We start from the raw sequence: 22537 nt of genomic DNA, 5'->3' as shown, positions 1-22537 counted from the left end.
ACACAAGCCCCCCCCGCCCAAAAAAACAAAAAAACAAAAAAAAACATGACAGTCAAGTATATCCTCCCCCTCCAACATCCTTCCCTTGTTTGTTTGTATCTCATATTCTGGGAATACTGCACATCGGACATTGTTGATATGTGATTGGATGTAATGCTGGCCGCTCACCACACAGTAAACATAGTAAATCCTGTCAGGACAAGTGGAGACAGTCAAGGGCCAAACCTGTCCCCTTGACACACCCAGTGCCGGTAATCAGGGGCACTGCGCTCCCATAGGAAGCCCTGTGTGTGGCGTCCCCTGGTCGTGACCAGGATGATTAAAAGTTCCTTCCTTTTCCACATGGAGGGGCATTGTCCCGGTAAACAGACAGGCTGCCGACACCGTGTCCTGGCCAGGGAGTGAGTCTCCCACCGTCCAAGGAGCAGCAAAGGGTCCAATCTAAACAGAGCCTTTTATTAAGGTGTGAGAAATCCAGTGGGAATAATCAAGGAGCGTTTGATTCTGTGAATCACCAGGGTTAGAGTTAAATATAGTCCGGAGCCTCCGCTCATGCTTGCTTCTGCCAGCGGTAGCGACCCTCTGAGGGGTTGCAGGATAAATCTGAGGGGTGATGAGATGATTTGCCGGAAATTTAAAAAAAATAAAATAAAATAAAAACACTTTTCTGCAATAAAAAGTATTGGTATTTTTCACCCATTAGTATTTATTGTCAACTGCTGGAACCACTTCAAGCATGTAATAAGGGATTGTAAGTAGACATTGGTTTTCTTTGACATCGTTTTACTTTCAAGAGTCAAAAGCCAGACAGGTTGAGAACAATTGGTTTGCGTTAGAGTTCAGAGATTTCAAGTCTTTCATCAGTCATACTGTGGGTTTTTTATTTTATTGGCAACACACTGTTATATAGAAACTTATTTTGACTTTTGTTTGCCGGCTGAAGAATATCAGGAAAAGGATGTGCATAAGACTCTTCGCTTGATTAAAAAACACGGAACAAATAATGTTTTGTCTTATTGAGTGAAGCCATGGAAGCATATTGTTTCTCAGCAAAATAAATCCAGAGCACGCAGAAAATGACCAGTTCTGCGAGGTTTTTAGCTGAATCGTAGTTGTCAACAAAATTACTTTTGATTAAATGAAGCAATATGTCTACACATGGTAATATCGTAAGAAGACTAAGAGTCCCGAGCCACGCCTGTGGCTTCGTTAGGCTGTAATCCTGTAAAACTGTTAGAGATAAACCAAAGTATTGGACAAATGTAGTTTTTGGCCTGATGATGGAGCCAGGTGGAAAGCCAGGGAGTCCACGTAATCCGTCCAATAGCTAGATGTTGGGGTCATGGAGGTGCTACGGGCAAAGTAAGTGGATCATCAAGGTCATTGGGATTCATCCTCTGGCAAACATGAGTGTCTGTTCAAAACTCTTAGAGCAAAGCTGCAGTGTAGTGCCCGATAAAAATAAATATGTTTTCCTCATGTAAGTATTCAAAGCGATTATGAGTCGAGACTCTAAGTAATGTATAAATATATAGATCTTTATTCATTTATTTACTTCATATGCTCAGTTAACAGTGTCAAGGAACATTACTTCCATTAAAACTAACTTGCTACAATACATGAAGAAAACATAAAAGGCTAGGAGGATGGTTTGAGCTGCTGCAAAAATTATTAATCACGGTGATGTACGAAGAAATGCAATAAAAGGCAAACACCAATATTTTTTCTTTAACACTGAGGTTGAAATCTTTGATTACTATTGTGATCGCAGTAACTAAAATAATCCAACCAAAATTTAAGACAGGATTATAAAAAGTGAGCATGATGATGTTAGGATGGCAAGAAATAATACAACAAATACTGCAAACATTAATCCCCTACTATGTACTAGAGTTAAGAGTTAAATAAAAACGCAAAATAAAATCAGAAATCTTTGTAACCCTCAACACTGTTTCATAATAATATACCTTTAGAATACAAAAATTATACTTGATATAAAGTATCAGTGCATAATCACTTCCTCTCCACATAAACAAAACAAATTGGTCCACAAATAAAACATCATTTGGGGTTCAAAATATCCACTTTACACTGTAGTTTACTCACTGACAAATACTGTTTTTTTTTTAAGTCTTCAATAAGCACAAACCAGCTGCATTTCTACAGCGCTTGTGTACTGTAACACGTGAGCACGAATGAAGGTTTGGTCCACAGTACGTTCAATACATCCTGTATCACATTTAAACTGCGTGAAATGCTATTAAAACAAGGAGATTTTACATGTCAACAAATAATATAACAGTGAAACAGAGCAGACTGATGCTAACTTCACACACATGTAGAGTTTTTGTAGCCTGCCCTGCAAGCTTTACCAACACTTAGCACAAGACGAAGGACGGAAATACCCACATACATGTTTCTACAGAAGCAGATTCCCTCAGCTTTACTATCAGTGAATACAGCAGCACAAACAGCTTTTAAATGTGGAGTTAAACAACTGAGTATTACATGTTGATATGAGGAAGACAGAGCTGGAAAATCCTTTGGTTAACTTTTAAATCTGAATCTAAGTGATAGTGTTTACAATCTAAATAAATACACAATTTATTTTACTAGTGCTTTCTGAATAAACAAATAAAGTCTTGTTCTAACCTTACGTTTCTAACTCCATTGCTTTCTTTTTAGGGTAACCCAACAAAAAATGGAGTTTCTTCAATAGATTTGGGGCAGGAGGAATCTGAGTAAACAGTAAATCTTCATTTAAATGTTTTCATGGTCGAGCTGTAATGTTAAATCCAAAGCCGTCTGGTCTTACTCTCAGCTTTCCTCTGTTTCCTCCATTAACCTGGGATTTTCCATAACCTGGAGAACTTAAAAAACAACCACCACAACATGACAGACCTCTCCTCTCCTCTGTCACTCTGGGGCAACCTGAGTTAATTGAGCTGGTATTTTTATGGAAATACAGGAGCAATGAGACCTCAAATAATAATTTATAATTAAACGTATTTTGTTTTTCTTCTGCCTTTTGCTTTGAGCAAAACTGAACTTTCGCAAACTTTCTTATGGACAAAAGTAGCTACACCAAACAAAGAGCTTCTCTTTATCTTTATCAACATATAATTTTCCAGTTTTAAATTTTTGAAAAAAAATATAAAATAATCTCAGTATAAACTGGAAAAGCCTCTGCTATCCTCTCTCCTTTCTTTTGTCGGTGTTATTCTTCACCATAAAAGGTTGTAGTTTGGAATCATTGTGGTTTGTTTTCACAGTAGATGAAAGAAATACCTGAGCCTGTTTTCAGCTGTTTGACATATCACAGTGAATGTGGAACGGACCAGCAGCATAAACGTCAGCCTATGTCTGAAAACTGGAGAGGAATCAACAGTCTACAGGTTTTTCTTTTGTTGCACAGCAGACGCCCTGGAAGTTGGAAGATGCAGAAGTTACAGTCGAGTAGATTCATGAGTCATTTCAGATCGTCCTTTCTAAACACTTTAAGAGGGAATCTCATGGGTTTTCCTCGCAAACGTTGCTACAGAACAGTCCAGAGATCAGAGTCAAAACAGAGGAGAACAAAGCAAAGGCCTTGAGGCTGCCAAGTCAGATTCTCCGGGGGTAGAGCAGGAGGTTACACAGGCGGGGTGGAGTAGCGCACCACAGAGTTGTAGTCAGGTGGTGGGCTGTGACACTCCAGGCCAGCGTCCAGGGCAGAGTCGTCCAGGGCCGAGTCGTCCAGGCTGAAGTCCAGGGAGGGAACTGTGGGGGCGTACTTCTCCTTCTCTGTGTCACACAGCACAGACTCTTTACTCTTACTCACGGCCTTCATCCTAGAAACACAGAGAGATACAACATAAATGTGACTTTTTAGGTTTGTGAACACAAAAACACTCACAAACACATATAAAAACTCACAAACACTTAATCCAACATCCAAATGATTAAAAACAATCTAAAAATACAAAACAACATATCAAAGAAACGATTTGTTTAGAACATAGCAAAACAAAAATCACAATTTGGAAAGATATCTATTAGAGTTAATGTAAGTGGATGATTAATTGATTAGTCAGTCTACAGAAGATTAATCAGCAACTATTTTAATAAATCGGATTATCATGTTCTAAAAGTGATTTTTTACGAAAAAATGACAAATTTTCTCTGGTTTCAGCTTCTCAAACGTGAGGAGTTTATGTTTTACATCCCTGTAATTCGATAATTCTTGGGTTTGTTGGACAAAGCGTAGTATGTGAAGACATCACTTTGGGCTACTAGAAATTGTGATGGACATTTTTCTCCCAATTTTTTCTCTTCATGGAAATAGAGATACAGCCAAGCAAGTGGGTAATGGACAAATCATCAGGCTTGTACAATAAACAGACAGCGCTGATTGCAAAAACACTGAAAAACAAATATGACACAGCAGACACAACAAATCAGCGTGGCGTGACAGGACGATCAGTTGACAGATTTGCCTCAGGGCTTCTCTAAAAACTGCAGCATCTTTAGGATGATTCTGATGGAATAACGTTTTATTTTAAGAAACCTTGGAGCAGCCCGTGTGGACTAAACAATCAGCTGCGCACTTGAACTTATTGTGAATAAAATCAAGCTCTTTGTACTTGAAAAGTTTGTTTCCTTCAAGACAACTTGACTCGATCGCGCTCACAGTGGAGGGCTGCTTGATAGTTTTGATTTAAGAAGTGCCCCTTGTGAAGCCATACAATCAGACAAACCTTTCCTCATTCATGTATGATGTAATCAATCATCCTGAGCTCTTCTGCTTCATTTAAGGCTCAGAATATGAGTAATTGCCTCTTTTTGTCTTCGGAGGTTGCTAAGGGTTTCCAGAGCTTCTCTCTGGAGGCCAAAGGGTCAGAGCCCAGCAGGGGGAAGTGATGCCACTGTACTGGAATGCTGTCCTGATGAATAAACTACCTGGTAAACTAGGCGTCAAAAATAGTGAACAATAGTACAGTGTTGTCATGCCAATGCCAAGCACAAGGAAGGGGGACAATTGGCAATTGAGCAACGGGAAACTAAACAAGTAAAATCACTTTTACCCTGAGCTGAAACACTTTGTAAATTAATTGTTTAAATCATTTTTAAGGCAAAAATGCCAAAAAATTCAGTGGCTCCAGCTTCAAATGTGAATATTAGCTGGTTTTATTACTCCTCTATGATAGTATAGATAGTTTGTCTTTTGGATTCTGGATTTTAATTTTTACTTACAGCAGTTTTGTCTGCTGAAACTCTATTATATCCTTTCTGGGGCAACTTCCTTGGCCATAAAATTCAATCAACGCCAACTAAAAGTCGCATTGTGTGCTACTGGCAGAAAGAGGGCAGGTTAGAAGAGCAACAGGTGGACTTCAGCTACACAAAAGATCCACAGCGCTATAGCTAACAGGGCAGGCCCTTGTAAACCCTTCTAAGTTCAAAGGCGGCAGTGATTGAGTGGTTCCCCAGCACGGAAGTCCTCCCCTCAGATATAAAGATCATTCTCCTCATGCCTGGGTTTATTCTTTCTGCCACGCTGAGGCCCCGATGACATGAGCGGGCCTATAATGTGTCTTGGTGGCCTCAATTTCAAGTTTCGAGATCTAAGAGAAAGTACGTGTGGGTGAGGGTGTTTGTAGAAGTGAGTTTTTCACAAGTTTGCACACTTTCCTCTTCAACTCAACAGAGGTTTGGGAAACATTTGCTTTGGGACATATTACTTTACTGCTGCTCCTCCTTTACAATGTTTAAGTGGAAGCCACAATACTTTGAAGGAGTATTAATAGTTGCTGCTGTGCAGAGAACAGCAGAATAGGTTTAAAGTGTAATTACTGAGTACAAGGGTTTGGCCCTGTAAATTAACCCTGCCACCGAGCTGCTGTAAACTCAATGTGTAAGCCTTGAGGCACCTACAAAGACCCTAATGAGAAAAAGATTTACAGAAATTTGATTCACATTTGAATTTATCCTGAAATAACACCTAAAGTGAGAACATATTGTCTAAGTGTTTTTTTTCCTTTATGACAGTTTTATATACTTCCCCTAGCTGAATCCACATCTTAAAACCATCAAATGCTCCACAGGATTTTGGACTATATACTGTATGTCTCCTTCGAGATTACGTGCGTTTGCCACCTAACATTGGATTACAGAAGACAGCCATGAATCATAAGTTGAATCGGCCTGGGAGGTATCTCATTCAGGGCTCTTTCGGTGAAAACAAAGGGGTTTTAGTGTGCACTCTTAAAACAGCCAAACCGCAAGTGACGCAGCCACTCTGCTATTGTGCCCCAGTCCTTCAGTTTGTCACCTCCAAGCCTTTTCCCTCCCGGCTCTCCTTTGTGCTGCTGTCCCTCACGCATGGTTTCTTCAGACAAAAAGGAAAACTAGCCACTGGCCTCTTTTTAAGTAAGAAGAAACTTGTGTGTGTATGTGTGTGTGTGTGTGTGTAGTATGACAGTTATGGTGTCTACATTCCAGCACAGCGGGGAGGTTTCCAAGCAGGTATTTTTCACTCCCTCCCTCTGTGTTTGTTTGTGTTGATTTGTCACTTGCAGGGAATGCGTAGGATCGCTGTGTAATGCAGTTTACGTACGCTAGAGCCATGATGCTCAAAGGTCGACCTGCCAACGATTCGAGGCGCTTCAGCGTCTTCATGTTGTCAGATGAGAGGCCCATCCCGCTGTCTGACTGGCCGCCCTGATGATGACGGAAAGACAGAGAGTGGATAATTAAAACACCACATAACATCTTTTATTCTTTATTGTTTGAGGAGAACAAATAACAAATTTCTGAACATAAGTAGGTAAGTAAAATTTATTTCTATAGAACCTTTTAGAACTAGAATTACAAAGTGCCTCACAAATAATTTATCAACAGAGACTTTGAACACTTCATTTGATAGATAGGATTGAACCCAATTTCAATCAATTCAAAAATTCACCCTAAAACAAGGAATATTTTATGTCCTCTCATAAAGTTCAATAGAGTTACATAAAGTATATGATTTATGTTCTGGTGTGGAATTTCAAGTTAACGTCAAATAGCTGTTATCTTATTAATTGCTTGGTTTAGGAAAAGTTGAAGTGCATATTGCATGTCTGTTTGTGGTGCATTGTCAGGCTGAGTAACTCACCCCGTGGTTCTCATTTGTCCCGTTCTCCATGGTAACCTCGTCAAAGGTTTTCACACTAGCAGGGCGGACCTTGATGTTCCTGACAAAAAAATATTTCCAGGGTAAGTGTCCAAAATATCCTAAAATGTTCTGTTTCTGTTCTGAGAAGCATGTGATTACACTGGAGCCAAAAGGCAAAGTTCAGCGCCAAAACCGCAGGAACTTAATCACTTAGATCAACAATGTGTAGCATTTGTGACATTGTACTTCGAAAACATACCTTGTTTACTTTGCATTTCAACACTCAGAGGCTGAAACGACTGCTTAATTTAGCGTAAGGGGTAACTGTCTTTACTGCTTTTCAGCACCTCCTCAATAAATACACTTGGAGGACTTGTGAAAACCAAAGACTTTAACAAATATTATTTTAAGTAGACATAAATCTTGAAGCTGGCACCGTCGTTTTTTGGGAAATTCCTCACAGGAGCCACAATACTGAAAGCTCTCTGGCCATGGAGCTTCCGTGTGTATATTTCTTATCATGTGCCAATCAGGTCTCTCATTGTCCTCAGGTCAGACCTAGATGTTCTCCTTGTAGAATTTAGTCTGAGTGCTACAGGAACAATCATGGTTTTGGATATTATTCAGTATAAAGTGGGAAAATAATCTAGGTATTTCCTTTGCAAAACAGGCCAAGCGCTGTTTGCCTTTAACAGTCTGAGGGTAAGTTTAAATGTCTTTTAGATGAGGAGATTTATTTTGAATTTAAATGTCTTGAACTCTGTTGCATATTTGAACCAATAAGACTGAGAGACTACAACCAACCTAGCAGCTTAGTCGTGCTAGCAGAGTTAAATGCTCACAAATACTAATTGCAATTTTGAGCTGCTGATGGCGCTAGATGAAAAGTTAAAGGATTGCCAAACTTATTACAAATCATCCTGAGGGGAACATGAATGTCTGTACCAAAGTTCCTCATGGTTGGGCTAGAGGAAAAGTCTGGGAATGATCAAAGTCAATAGGATTCATCTTCTTGGCACCATGGGCATCTGTAGCAAATGTCATGACAAAACATCCAATAGTTGTCAAAAGTATTTCAGTCTGGACCAAAGTGGCGGATTAACCAATTGCCACATCTACACTGTCATCCATTGAGCCCCGTCGCTAGTGTGGCAAAAACAAATAACTCGGCACTGGGAAGACTAGATGAAATAGCAGCATCTCTTCAAGTTCATTAGAGTTTCAGGTGTCTGTTATGTAAATTAGCCAATGAACAAGGATCCATGTTCTCACCAGGTGCTCCCTGACTCGCAGTGGGACATGGGTCGTGTGGGGGTCTCCTCTGACGGCACTGCGGTGGACGGGTCTCCCACCTTGGCCAGCAGGGCTGTGTTGATGGGTATGTAGTGCTTCCCCTCCTAAATCAACCAAACAGAGACAGAACATCTGAGCTTTATGCTTATATGATGCAAATCATAAAGAGACAAGGGGATTAAGTAGGTTGATGCTGTGACACACCATACAAACACACACATCCACGGGTCATGGCGAGCAGCCAAAGAAACTAAATAAATCCAGTACAATGTTCATGATGTTAGATAAGCCAGCAGGGCCTGTGACCAGCCTTCCTGCACTGTAACAATGGCTTTATTAATGAGAGTCAAATCCACTGTTCCAGTCTAAACTTCTTCTCGTGAAGAGAGCTTTTTACAGACTCATATGTACTGCAACATGCTGTAGTTTTCATGAGATGTAATGTATGGCCTTTTGGCCGGTGTGGTCTCCGTAGTAGAAGTAAAATATAATTTCTTTTCTTCTTCAATCTGGACGAGAAGCCTGTTCACTTTAGTGGAAGGAAGATGCCTTGTACATCCTGATGACAGACAATGATCTAGTGTGGTTAGGGTTCTGAACCATTTTCTGTCATCAGCGATAGTTAATACCAAGTGCCCCTCTTTCTTTGATTTACATTCATCTGCTTCAGTCACATCTTGTTATTCTTTCACCAAAAAATTAGTTTTTTCGTTTTGAATGTCATTCCCTCGTCAAGTTACAAAGCATAGAGCCATAACTTAATTTGTGCTGTGTTTTCGAGGTTCCACCTGATCCGAAACAGACATGTGGAAAACAAACAAAACCCTGTGTGCATTCATTAATCTGTAAAAATAAAAAAAATTAAGAGACTTAATTTGAAAGGGAGCCAAGGATAGTAGAACCCACTCCAAAACTGACCCAGTACAAAATGCGGTCAACCCAAACACACACACACACTACCACAAAGAACCCACTGCAAGATGGCAAGATGTGCTCAGAGCTTGGTTCAGGTCCTGAAAAACAGACACGAAACATGCAGCAAAAGAAAGTGACCCTGCCTGACCCTATTGGACCGAAAGGACCCAGTCGAGGTCCCGGGTCAGGTTTCAGGCCTTTTTGACGTCATTTAGCTGCTTCAGGTTCAGGGTCCTGGTATTGCGCATGCTGGCTCACTGTCACACTGTCACGTCTTGACTGGGACACTTGAATAGAACCTTTGCTTTTTCTATAATGACAAGTCGACGTGTCTGCTGTGAGAAAGGCTTCCTGGACTATATTGGGTGGATTTAATGTTAATGTTTCCTTACAGTTTAATATGTTTGCATAATAACAAAATACTGTGATTTTGATTTTCCTGTAGTGCATATTTGTTGGCCTAATTGTAACAAACAGCTGTTAAGCCTTCTGACAGCCTTATAAAATCTACAAACTTCCAACAGCATTCATACTAGACAATGTTATCTTGCGTCACACTAATAATTACATTGTTTTTCATGTGTTTTGAAGTTCTAGTCCTCTTACGAGGCTGATAGTGGCATTTCAAAGGGAGCCAAGTGTTTGTGTTGAATGCTACTTCCCCTCTCAGTAACTCTAAGCACCCCCCTGGGCGAGATGCCGCTCTGCATCTTCTTTATCCTGCAGGGCTCTGATCAGCGACGTTGCTTCCTGAATATTTGCAATGTTTGTGACTCATTCTGCCGAACCAGTGACTAGTATTGCTAAAATTGTTCTGTAAACCCACAATTTGGTCAGGATTCCCTAAGTATGTGGGGATTTCTTTAAGTTCTCACCAGAGCTCAACAGCTGCTTATAATAAACTCTTCATTCCTGCTATTCTTGACACGAACCTGTGATACTGACTGAATTTTAAATTTTATAAATGTTCAACTCTGTAATGCGTAGCGTTCCAACAATACACACTCTGTCATACCTGCTGCACACTGGCCTGAAGCAGGTCTCCCAGCCTTTCCACCAGCTCAGTGAAGGTAGGTCGCTCCTGTGCCTCCCCGTGCCAGCAGTCCAACATGGTCTGATATCTACGAGCAGAAAATACACACTTACTGATAATGCCAAGAACAACAGACAGTATATTTGGGTTGATGTACTGTAAAATGTGACTAATTTTGTGCAATGTTTAGCACCAGGAAAAACAGCTACCTCAGGCTTTGTCTTTTCATCTTCAATAAACAAACCCCTATGCACTGAGTGACCACATCTGGCCCACCTCTAAATTGACTGTCATCTAGAGCAATTGTTCACACTCTTTTCTCTCTTGTCAGGAGATCCTGTGCCTCTGGGGTTGTATCTGATTTTCCCCTGGTCTTGGGTGTGAAGACCAGTGAGAGGACACAGCCTAGCTCAGGTATCTGACAAGCTGTCAGCATCTCTGCCCATGTAGGAAGACTCAGAGGCTTTATGTGAGCTTCCATCGCAGAGGCCTGTCTCAGTTCATGGAGGAATTTAGAAACACAGCCCCAGCACACGGCTGCTGTTTAAGTTACGTTCACAGCGTGTTACTGATTGGGATCTTTTGGTGATGGAACCCTGTCCTGTGTCTGTTGCAGTCAAACGCCACTCTCTCCACAGAAATCTAAAGTTTTATGTAAGTTAAACTATTTTGATTCCCTTTTGGCATCACATGTAGTTAATGCCAAATTTGAGGACTTGTGGAAAGAAGCTGAGCGGCTGTGATTCTCACATTAATGAGTGTGGAGTACATGTCCAGGTGGTAGCCCTCCTTGCGGTGACAGGATGTGGAGAGCATGATCCCAGCCTTTATGCATATCATTCAGGGGGGAAGTAGACACATTGTATGACTGCACAATCTAAACCACATTTCCTGCCTGGTCCGTAATGAGAATAAATAGACTGCTCCCGCATGTTTTCCGTCTTGAGGGAGTGCGGTGTTTCTGAGGGGGCTGGGATTCTGTGTAAATGAGCTATTTTGTCCGGTTGGGCAATTGCGGTAAGATGGGAAGTGAGCATCCTATTTATTGTCCTCCCACTCTGAGTGGCATCCGCTAAATTCCTCTGCAATGTATCAGGACGAGGGATCCTATTAACAGGCGGTCGACAACATTCCTGATGAATCACTGCTGCAGTGGTGCAAATTAATTGCTTAACACTGCCTGAAACCTCATGTGCTTTTTATCATCCATATATTATGAGTTTGGGGTCAGGGTCAAGGTGTCAAAACCTGGGTTTACAGACACGTGTGATCAACTGCAGACCTCTCGAGGGGTTCAGCAGATTTCACCCCACTGACTCTGAGTGCTTTTTTGTGCAACTAATTTAAACTGATATCAGCAGGTTTTATCTTGGCTCTAAATTGGAGGCAGCCCTCACGGTCTTAAGCATGCAAAATATAGCATCTGGCAGTTCTATTTTCATTAATGGACTGCCTGAACCAAGATGGAAAGTACTAGGGATTCATGGCACCACTGGGTCTGCATCCACAGATCTACTGCTCTGACTTAAACCTACAGTCTGGATTAGATTTTGTGTATCATTTCCAATAACCGTCTCCATCGCAAAGCTGATAAATTCATTCAGTTACCTTTACTTGTTTGCTTTAAAACTATGGACCTTTTGTTACCACATCGTTATTAAGCAGAAGTGCAGCTTTATGCTTTCAAAACAAATGAGATATGATAAGTTAAGACTATACGAGTCATTTTAAATTAAAACCAGACAAAGCATACGCACATATGTTAAGGTGAGACTCAGTTGCAGATCTAAGACTGTGATTGCTGGGTCTGGATCGGCTACACATAGTACAAAAAGGCCAAAGTATTCTAATTACAAGAAAAGTTTGTCTAGCTGCATCACTGACTGACAGCACTGATACCACAGGAGAGGACTCTCTGTTCTCCCACAGATATTTATGTCTAGCACCATCCATCAGCCCCTGCTCAAAAATGTCTTCAGTCTGTGGGTCTCCTCACTGGAGGGACATAGAATCCAGACATCGCCTTTAAACGTGTTGCTCAGTTACATCTGTGCTACTGCCTCAGCGCTTCAATCTCGCCACTTCTGAGCTAATCAGTGGTTAATGTTTGATTCTTATCAGGCACCCCTGACCTGCTAATGAAACCACAAAGAAACAATGACTCCTTTCAGTTGTATATTGATATGGAAGGCTTTTACTTGCTGCCTTTACTTTCTTGGCCTTTGTAAGGAGAGCAGAGAGCCTATGGTATTGTATGTTTATCTCAGTCATAAACACGGTAGTGTTTAATGGCAGCGATAAACAAGACTTGTCTCACTATAGTAAAGTCACACACATTTAAAAGAAATTATAGTTCAGTTGAATATGAGTCTTGTTTGCATTGATTAGACTACATATGACATATTTTTGTTTTCTCACAAAGTACAAACAATAAAATGTTTGCAATTCTAAATTATCAAAGATAGATTTACAGGATAGGACAGAAAATCAGCAACTCAAACGTTGCTGCTCCGAAATACAGTCCACTTCACTTCGGTGAACAGCACGCAGGTACTTTTTACTCTCATTTGTTGTTTATGGAGGTATATTTAATAGGAATTCTCACATTTCAGAGGAAGAGTATTCTGGCGCTCTCATCCTTGTCCCCTCTTTCAGCCTGCAGCAAAATTCTTCGTCAATTTGCACACCAGGGTATGGGGAGGCACCTGGGAGAGGAAATAGGGGGAGAGGTTTATTGCAAAAGTTATTTGTCGACAAAAAAAAAAGGCAATACACAATCAATTTGTATGACTTTACACGTATCATAACGCGAAACATGGACTTATTGTATGATATATGTTTTGGTATATGTCATTATGTGAGGTTACATTATATTAACTTTGTAAAATCCAAATGTAACAGTATTAGAAAACAAAGTTGAATTAATTGTCTGTGCTGACTTGTACATATAATGCACATACAGTGTTGATACTTGGAGAGACAGTTCAGGCAATTTAATAGGATCCAAAGAAAATTCTAAGAATGTCCTGATTTATTAAGCTGGTTCTTGCCAATGCATTTTAACACAAATTGCAGGCATTGTGTTTTCAGAATGGAAGAAATTTAAGGAATGGAGAATATTTTGTGAACTTTAGCCTCAATAGTCAGATGGACATCAGGTCCTTTTCAAAGAAGAACTGAAGTGTACGTAACAGCTGAGCTTAGCTAATAAGAATGTTCTGTAACCAATCCAAACATGCATCTTCTTTAAAATTAATTGGAGAAATAAGGATCATTAAGACATGAACAGTATTTGTAAAGTAAACTAGCTATAGCTTGTCCAACTGATTTGTCCAGTAATGTCAGGTATCGTTTTATTCTGAAAATCCTCTCAGCAGCAGCCTAAAAAACACAGACATACAGACAGGTGAGCTGCAGCCTCTCAGGTGAGTTCTGATGTCCTAGTCAAAGATCTTGCCATAAGTTCAGGAGTTGAATGAAAAATAACTCAAGAATAAGTCTTTGATATAATTTAAGGATGAGATTGAGTATTACTGTGGCTCTATCACGAAACTCTTGAGTTGTTTTGCCCATATCAACAAAATGAAAGAAGGATAGAACTACACAATCTCATGTGAGATGTTTTACATTTCTCTTTTTTTAATTAAAAAAAAAAGAGTAAAATATCTGTTTAAAATCAGAGAAAAAAATCAAGATAAAAGTCCAGCTTTCGGAAGTTATATCAGAAAGCAAAAAAAGGCCCCGTCAAAGACGAAATAAAACCTGCGCCCTTGGTCCTCTCTTTCTGACACTTAAGTGACTTTTTAACCCATAGGGAACACTGCAAAAAAAAAACAACCCAAACATAACAAACAAACCAAAAAAAAACAAACAACCTCATATTCCTCACTACGTTCTACACAACGTAAATATGACAAGTCCCCTTACTGGTGAGTGTGACCACTGAAGCATCCAACCCCAATACACCCCAATACCCACCAACTTTCCACTGAAAATTCTGTAGTATGAGAGCTTTTGTGTCGAAATGGCTGGATGATGTAACTTTGGTCCAGTCATGACATACAGTAAAATGTGTAACAATGTTATATTTGGAACGCTGAGTTGAGAATCTGTCAAATGTATCAACCAAAGGGGAACCACCACTAATTTTATTTACTTTTGAACCCTAATGTTGGCAATAAAGTTTGAATCTTGAGCCAAAGCCTACTTCATGCTCAGCTCCCCGTGAAAACATGCAGTCATACACTGAACTACTTGTATCCAATTACCAATTTTGTTGATTCTGGAAAATACATCCCCATTCTATGTAATCAACACAATTTCTTGAATCATTAAATAACATTTTACCGCGCTTGCTTGAATCCCTACGCACAATACAAAACCTCATCTTTGTGGCCACGCAAATTCATGGGGAAACCAAACGTTTAGCTTAGCCGTGGGCATGAAGAACTCTCAAGAGAAAGAGAGAGAAAGCTTACAGAGAAACTAAATCTGGGGTTTGCGATCTGCAAACTAAATCTGTGATTGTGCGTAGTGCAACCTTTGCACCCAACTGACACAATTCTCCAAGGGCTGCATTCAGCTGGGGAGCCGATGCAGACACTGCCACAATATGAGAGTTGGTGCGTAAACATGCTGTACACCAGCTGTGGCCTGAGTCATAAATGATTCTTGTCAGCCACTGCAAAGTGATTTTTAACTTCTTTAAAACGTAGGAAACCCATTACAGCAAACATTATCGAAATACTGAGGGCTATTAATAGGATAATGTATCAAAAAAAAAAAAAAACTTTTCCAGGGGCTAAGAGACAAGGTTCCGAACAAAACTAGAATTAGCACTAAAGTTTACAGATCATGTGGTATGCCTGAAACTGCAGTTTTCTTGTACACTGTATTTTATTTTTTTGTGTATATGTTCAGTATGTTTGTATATCTGAAATTTATAATACGTTTGATGTATTTGTTGTGGAGTTTTCTGTCATGTTTTGGTGCAACTGAAAGAAAACTTGTAGTATATGGAGATTAAACTTCTGTTTTGAATCTTAATGTGTTCATGTTCTGTGTATATAGTGTTAAATCGTATACTGCTTCGAAATAAAGTTATCATCTGTGTTCTATGATGAGATAGAATACTTTTTCCTCTCTTTTTCCATATAATGATGAGCCAAACATTTTCCAACATATTTAGTGATTATGGTGTCTATAGTACGCTAAACACCTCAGGGACCTGGTTCACTTTCTGGCCTCAGCACTATACTAATAAGGTTTGGATATTTAAACCCACAAAATGGAACTGACACACTTTTGGTTCACAGAGCGATCAGAAAAACACACTTGGGTTACCCTGAAACCTTCGACCTTCGAACATGATCAGATTGCAAAGTTCAGTTCTTTGTCATTTTTCTTGGTCATTTTGTATCTTCGTTTCCTGATTTATTTTTCTGAGTCCTGGCTAACACTACCCAGATGTGTAAGTGTTTCTTTAACAGAAAAAATGTGGTGAGAATGTGTGAAGTCTGAGGAAGAGGGAGAAAGAGACCCAGAAAAAGAACAAAAAAAGGAGAAAGTGTCATAATGACGTCAGTGTGCTTTACATTGAAAACAATATGCAATTTGACACACTTTCCTTTCAAATGCAGTGAGTGACGACACTGTATGGCGGCGATTCAAAAGCAGCACAGTCAAAAAGTACAGCATAGCAATACATCCAACTTTGATTCTTTGCTTTATACGCTTACTCTTATGTTTCCCCTGCTTCCCACGGTGACACTTGAACATACAATATTTCATGTTGAGTCTGGCTATTGAAATGTGTGTTGAGCGCTCTGCCACGGTGCACAGGCAATCATGGACCGACACACAATGCTGTCTTAAAGGCTGCAGTGGTTTCACAGCAGGGGCACACCTTTACAGTGATCTGGCTGCTTGGTTACAGTGAGTTCGTGTTGCCAGCGGGGAAGAAATGGATAGCTTGAATAGGAGGTGTCCTCCCGTTTTAGTGTCCCATGCCAGTGCTAAAAATCACAGTCTAACTTCACTAATGCTTTTTGCATGAGTGGCATGAAAATAGTTTTCTCAGGCTGACAATGCAAGCCTCGGCCCTTTGTCCCAAAAGCACAAATACACAGAAGACAGTTATTACCCAGTGCATCTGGTGAGGCTGCATAGCCAGGGGCACCAAGCGAGTCCACAAAGCTACAGCTCTCTTCTCTCTGAGCATCTCTGATAACAACACCCATTGTTTAACTGAGATGCCAGGCTTTATGCACATGTGAGGTGTTAAAAATAAACAGAAATGTGGAGTCACTATCAATATTTTCATTTCACAAGAAAATTTGTCCAATAGAGTATACCGTATTATGCTGGTTTCTACTTGTACCTAATATTTGTGCTTGCAATTGAGGTCATGTTTTAAATGTAATAGTTGTGAACCTTTTAATAAATCTGCATATTTTGACCAACAAGTTTCATGCTGTTTCCTCCTGTTGCTTTAAAACTGGCCCATCAAAAAGTGATTGTCACCTCTGTTTAACAGCGGCTTGTCATTCAGCCTACCATCTTTGTAGCAGAGTGGGCAACTGTTAATTCAACATTTAGGGCTTGTATCATCTTTAAGTCCTTGTATCACTTATGTCTGCACGTCTGGATGTACGAGTTTTACATAAGCATGGTTCCTTTGCTCTCTCGTATGTCATGTGTGTGAATTATGAAAACTAGTGGTCAGCGATGAGCCATGACACTTACCCAGAGAGAAGATCTCCCACATGAGAACACCAAAAGACCAGACGTCACTCTGAGTTGTGTAGATCTTGTCAAAAATGGCCTCTGGTGCCATCCACTTGAGCGGAAGTCTAGCCTGTGCACAAGTATTAGGATAAGAAATTAATCACTGCCATATCTCACCAGTGTAGTGATCTCACTTATCAGTACCACCACTAATTATAATGTCAAACGTCAAAAGTTTAAACTGTGTGAGGAGGTGCTGCTTTTGATTCTGCTAATCCAAATTTAGTCTGCTGAATTTATTCAGTCCTTATTTTTTTCTGCCAAGTAAGTGGTAGCTTTCTGTTTTGCATGTTATCTATTTATGAAAATGCTTTTGAGCATTTTCACTGCAAGACAGTAAATAGAAGTAAGTGGGAAACAAAGACTGTAAATACACAGTAGACTTGAATAAACTTACATCTCCTTTGCGCACATAATCCGGGTCTTTGTAGACGTCTCGCGCAAGTCCAAAATCACAAATCTTCACGACATTATTCTCAGAGAGCAGTATGTTTCGTGCAGCCAGATCACGATGGATGCACTAATGAAAAGAAAAGAAGAAACAAATTCTTATTAGATTTAGATATATATAACCTAAACCTTTCTGCATGTAATTGACTTCACAAAGTTACTCTGCGTGCTATAACGCATGGCCGCTTGCAAGAGCAACACATGGTCAAGTCATCAGTGATATTACAATAGAAGATGATTTGTTCCATTTCAAGGCTAAGAAATGGTCTGTAAAAGGATATTTACAACAATGGTCACATTCTGTAATCAGCCCCATCCGGCCTCTCCGAAATTATGAATGACTTTATATGAATGATTTCTAGTCTGATAGCCTTTAAAAACACTGGACTTACAGAGGCAACATTATACAACAAGCAAATCAATGGTTGAATTAAAAAACAGGTTATCATATTAGGTAAAATTTAAATAGTAACATGATCTTTAAATAAAAAACTCAATTCCACAAAATATAATATAATTTATACACTGTTTTTGGTAATACAATACATATTTCTATAGTGATTCGTGTGACGAGAATACCTTGCGTGAAGCCAAGAACTCCATGCCTTTTGCCACTTGGAAACTGTAGCAAATTAAATCTTCCAATGTCAGGACTCTCTTATATAAATCCTCAGATTCTGTGAAACAAAAGAAGCTTTCCCAGTGAGAGTGATTTTTCATATGGGACATACGTATATTGCCTTTAAACTGTGTGTGATTATCAGCTCTCTACTCCTGCCAGATAAATCAGATAAGATGAAACAGTAACAATTCTCATGGGGAAACTGCAAATGTAAAGACCCGGACTATTAACAATTCATCCTGTCACGTACATGTCTCTACCTACGCACCGTCTTTAAAACATCCTTTAAAGATTACAGATAAGAACAAATTACAATTCTTCCTATTTTTCAGATGTCATGTGAAACGTGTGGTTATGGGCCCAATGTGCTGGTCGGGGGTCTTAGAAGAACTCACAGGGAGTCCTTCCACTGGCCCACCTGAGTAAACAGCTAATCAAACCAGAAATAACACATGAGGAACAACATGGCTGACGTGCCAGTCCCAAACTGGAGCCCGAGAGCAGAGCAACACTCAGGTCAGGACAGGAAATAAACAGACGCCTCCCCAGGCTCAGTGGGGTGACAGTGGCTCCTACTACAGTCATTGTACTGCTGAACGGGAGGAGGAAACGTCCCATCAGACTCAGGCTACAAAACAATCTGAGGGGAGCTTTCATTCCTGGGCAGGAGGGGTGGAGCAGAGGTGAGGCGGAGGGGGTGGGGACAAACAGAGGGGGGTAGCGTGCGGGGGTTGAGGGAAGTAAGACGTGCTTGGCCTTTACCTTCTTCCTCTTCCTCTGAGTCGCAGTAGCTCTTATCTTCGATGAACCCAGAGCTGGCTGAGCTTCCGGTGCTAGCCACACTCTCCAGGCGACGCTTCATCAGCTCGCTCAGCTCACAGGATGATCCCGACGACACCACCTTACCGTCCTGGCTCTGAACAGCGCACATATATCATGTTAAACCAGATGAGGTGAAACGTTGTTTGTCAAAACAGTCACCCTAGCTCAGACTCCGGAGCTCGTAGCTAAAATGATGAGAAAGCAAGAGTGCTGGAAAGTCTAAACCATGCAGCTTGAGACTCACCTTGTAGACGATAAAGTCATCTCTCTTGCTTCTCAAATAGTTGGACAAATTGCCATACTTGCAGAACTCCACTATCATCATCAATGGTCCTGTTAAGATGGTATATTACTTATTATTATTCCTACGGCACGCAATAGTTGACAGTAAAGAAAGGCAAGACAGATAGAGATGACAATTTAAACCTAAACTGACACTTTGACAGGCAACATAAGAGCAATTTAATGTCCTTTTCCCATGCCTTCTGCTTTTTTATACCTAGATATCAGAAGAGCATCAGAACATTGCATCTTATTTCTTCCTCGGTAACAAAGCTCACCTCCCGGCTTCGTGCAGGCTCCCAGCAGGTTGACCACGTTCAGGTGATGGCCAATGTGGATCAGGATCTTTAACTCTGACATCAGGGCCTTCCGCTCATTTGAGGTAGCACCTCCTGTGATAATGTAAACACATATGGAACTTCAGAATTTGTTACTGTGTCATTTAACATTGTGACCATTAGGATATACATTTTCTCAATAAATTTCTTTTGAATTGTTTAATTTTGTTTTAAGATTAATCCATCAAATGTTATATTCATGTAAGCTTGGAAACCCAAACTGCATGAAAATGTAAAAAGAAACTGATTTACACTTTTATAAAGATGGAAGACAATACCACTAAATGAATTAAATGAGCCCATCTCACAAGGAAATTTAGTTAAGATCATAGGCAAAGATAATGGTATGAAAATGAAGCAAGTCTATGCAGGTCTGTTATCATGTTGAGAGGTACTGTCATGCGCAGGGGGGCACCAACTTTATATAAGACATTTAACACACAACATGAAATCAGTATTTCAAAAATGGTGAACATTTCCCTTGACCAAATAGAGCATGGACGTTTCATGAAATTCTTCCACTTGTATCCAGATTTTTTCCAATAATAGTAATAAAAATAAATGACCATTTTCTGACCATACCATAGCATTATTTTGTTTACTCTTTCCTCCCTTTCTATTACTGGAGGCATATTTCGAGACCTTGGTTACTATAAACGGTGGTAAACAGTGTCTTTTTGCGGCTGGAGACACAACTTTTGGATGCATGGGGACTTATAAAGCTATTTTTGCAGAAACCAGTAAAAACAGAAAAATGTTAGCCTTAAATTTAGCAAATCTAAAATCTCATACGTCTTGTAAAGTATGACGATAATCTATGAAAACTCATGATAATGTTTATACCAAAACATGTACGTATAAAATCTACAGTGAACATCCAGGTTATGATATTTTTTCGCTGTGCCTCCTGCATTTCAAAAAGAAATTCTGGCTTTGCAGTGTGCAAGGTTAGAGAGAAAGCGCGAAAAAAAGCCTGAGCCGTGGTAGCTGGATTACTGGGGAATTTAATTTTGAGAGTTCATTAAATATACTGGAAAATAATAATACTGCTTTAGGCCCCGCGATATGAAGCAGCTTTTGATTTATCTTCAAAGATAAATGCCAACAAAATTGAAGAAAGACAAACTCACATTACATACCTGATTTTGAGAAGTTTGAACAATGATGTAATGTCTTCACTTCGAATTATGAAAATCAAGATTGAGAGGTTGTTTTATGTTGCTCTGACCAACCAGATATTTATGAGCTAGAAGCTAAAGCTTAGCCACGGTCAATTTGAGGACACCTGCTGCTTTCCATTAACTTTGACCTACGACTAACAACACCCAGAGTCTGTTCCTCTCAGGGAGTCTGTGATTTATGCTGAGACAAGATTAATGCTACGACTAACTAACTATCTAACCAACAGCCCCATTTTTTATCCCTCCTGATACATCATCCCCATATGACCAATTACTGATTCAGTTTGTCTCCCTAGTACTGCAAAAAAAATAAAAGAGGTATATTTTTTGGAAAATTAGATTCATACATAAAGCTGTGGAAAATGAAATAGCTAAATTTCTATAGTCTAAACTCTTTAGCTTCTTGGCTTTCCCTGTTTTCATTTTGATCCAACATTTATGGTTTGTTATGAATATTTGTAAAGAAGTTGGGATGGGATTGTAAATAATTCCTCCAAAAATTCAAGACTGGAGGCAGGGGATCTTTTCCAAATGTTAAAGCCTTTGACATGCAGCAAATATAAACATATTTTTTATTGCTTATTTTGTTCCCTATCTTACACTTTTGAACTTTTCCTCACCTGCAGATCTTGGACATTCTGATCCGAGCTGCCAGATCTGCACACACTCAATCTCCTCATCAAGAACAGGGATAAGAGGTCTTAACCTTTACCTCTAACTGCACTGCAAGGAACAGACATTGCACGCTTTGCTTTGAACCGATACACCATGCAAACATTACTTGCGGGCAAACGTGGTGCTCTAGCTCATGAGTCTGTAATCTGCACAAGAAATAAATCTTCTGCAGAAATGACAGTTGACAGCTGACAGCTGACATTCATCGACTACCCATCCAACAGTAAATGCTGTGATGGTAATGCTGCCCTAATTATCATGAGTGGTGTCCCAGAGAGACCATGTAGGCAAACTAAAGTTGTGTGTCAAACTATATCATTATAATATAATTGCCTGTTATTTTCCAGCAATGCTAGAGTCACAGTTAAAAAATAATATTTTTGACATCTTACCTTTCAGCATTTTGACAGCAACAGTCTTGCAGGTTGAGAGCTTGTCGATCCCAAAGGCAGAAGCCTCCACCACTTTTCCAAAAGCTCCGTGACCAAGAGTTTTGCCTGGAAAGGAAAAAAGCATTTGATAAGCGGGACATTAGAGATTAGAACATCCTGTCCCTGGGGCAGAAAAATCAGACTGGATTCCTTGTCAGTCAGGCTATGAGTCTGTTATTAAAACAACACGCTGGGACTCTGATCACCAGGCAGCTGACTGGATGAAAGCGCAGGTCCCTGATAAGCAATGACCCTATACACGACTGCAGAGAGGGGTGACACCTATTCCATGTACCTTAATGTGGACATGTATATCCTTACCATCAAAACCTTTTAAACCGAAATTTCAACACACTCTATGTTGTGAGATAATATGTCAGGCATGAGTCTTGATGCTCTGTTTTTGTTTGAATATTATTTCAACACCTAAATTACTAATTTCAGCCTGAATTATGTACCAAATCTCTTAATCTGATGTTAACCTATTTAAAATTAATAGGATGTCAAGCAAAAAACTGTGTCTGCACTTTAAACTCTTTAAATATGAAGCTTTTCCCCCAAACTGCACTGACCA

The 22537-nt window shown here is 39.9% G+C and overlaps 1 protein-coding gene across 2 annotated transcripts in view; it reads right to left on the bottom strand.

Annotated features, from left to right (window-relative positions):
- Positions 1-725: 725 nt before the first annotated feature.
- kdrl (kinase insert domain receptor like) overlaps positions 726-22537 on the bottom strand; it is a 45877-nt gene continuing 24065 nt past the window's right edge. The window contains exons 18-30 of one of the 2 annotated variants that reach the window (XM_040119548.1): positions 21925-22029; positions 19617-19730; positions 19301-19389; positions 18997-19150; positions 18192-18289; positions 17560-17682; positions 17121-17232; positions 12982-13081; positions 10359-10464; positions 8408-8532; positions 7136-7214; positions 6596-6699; positions 726-3830 (exon numbers count right to left, since the gene is read on the bottom strand). In XM_040119548.1, coding sequence (XP_039975482.1) covers positions 3632-3830; positions 6596-6699; positions 7136-7214; positions 8408-8532; positions 10359-10464; positions 12982-13081; positions 17121-17232; positions 17560-17682; positions 18192-18289; positions 18997-19150; positions 19301-19389; positions 19617-19730; positions 21925-22029 — 1508 coding nt within the window. In that variant the 3' untranslated portion in view covers positions 726-3631. The remainder of the gene's footprint in view (positions 3831-6595; positions 6700-7135; positions 7215-8407; positions 8533-10358; positions 10465-12981; positions 13082-17120; positions 17233-17559; positions 17683-18191; positions 18290-18996; positions 19151-19300; positions 19390-19616; positions 19731-21924; positions 22030-22537) is intronic. The other variant, XM_040119547.1, reaches the window with a different exon arrangement.

The sequence above is a fragment of the Xiphias gladius genome, chromosome 23 (assembly GCF_016859285.1).
Source record: "Xiphias gladius isolate SHS-SW01 ecotype Sanya breed wild chromosome 23, ASM1685928v1, whole genome shotgun sequence".
Lineage (NCBI taxonomy): Eukaryota > Metazoa > Chordata > Actinopteri > Istiophoriformes > Xiphiidae > Xiphias > Xiphias gladius.
Note: the sequence above shows the minus strand (reverse complement) of the source record. Positions and strands in the feature narration are given on the sequence as shown.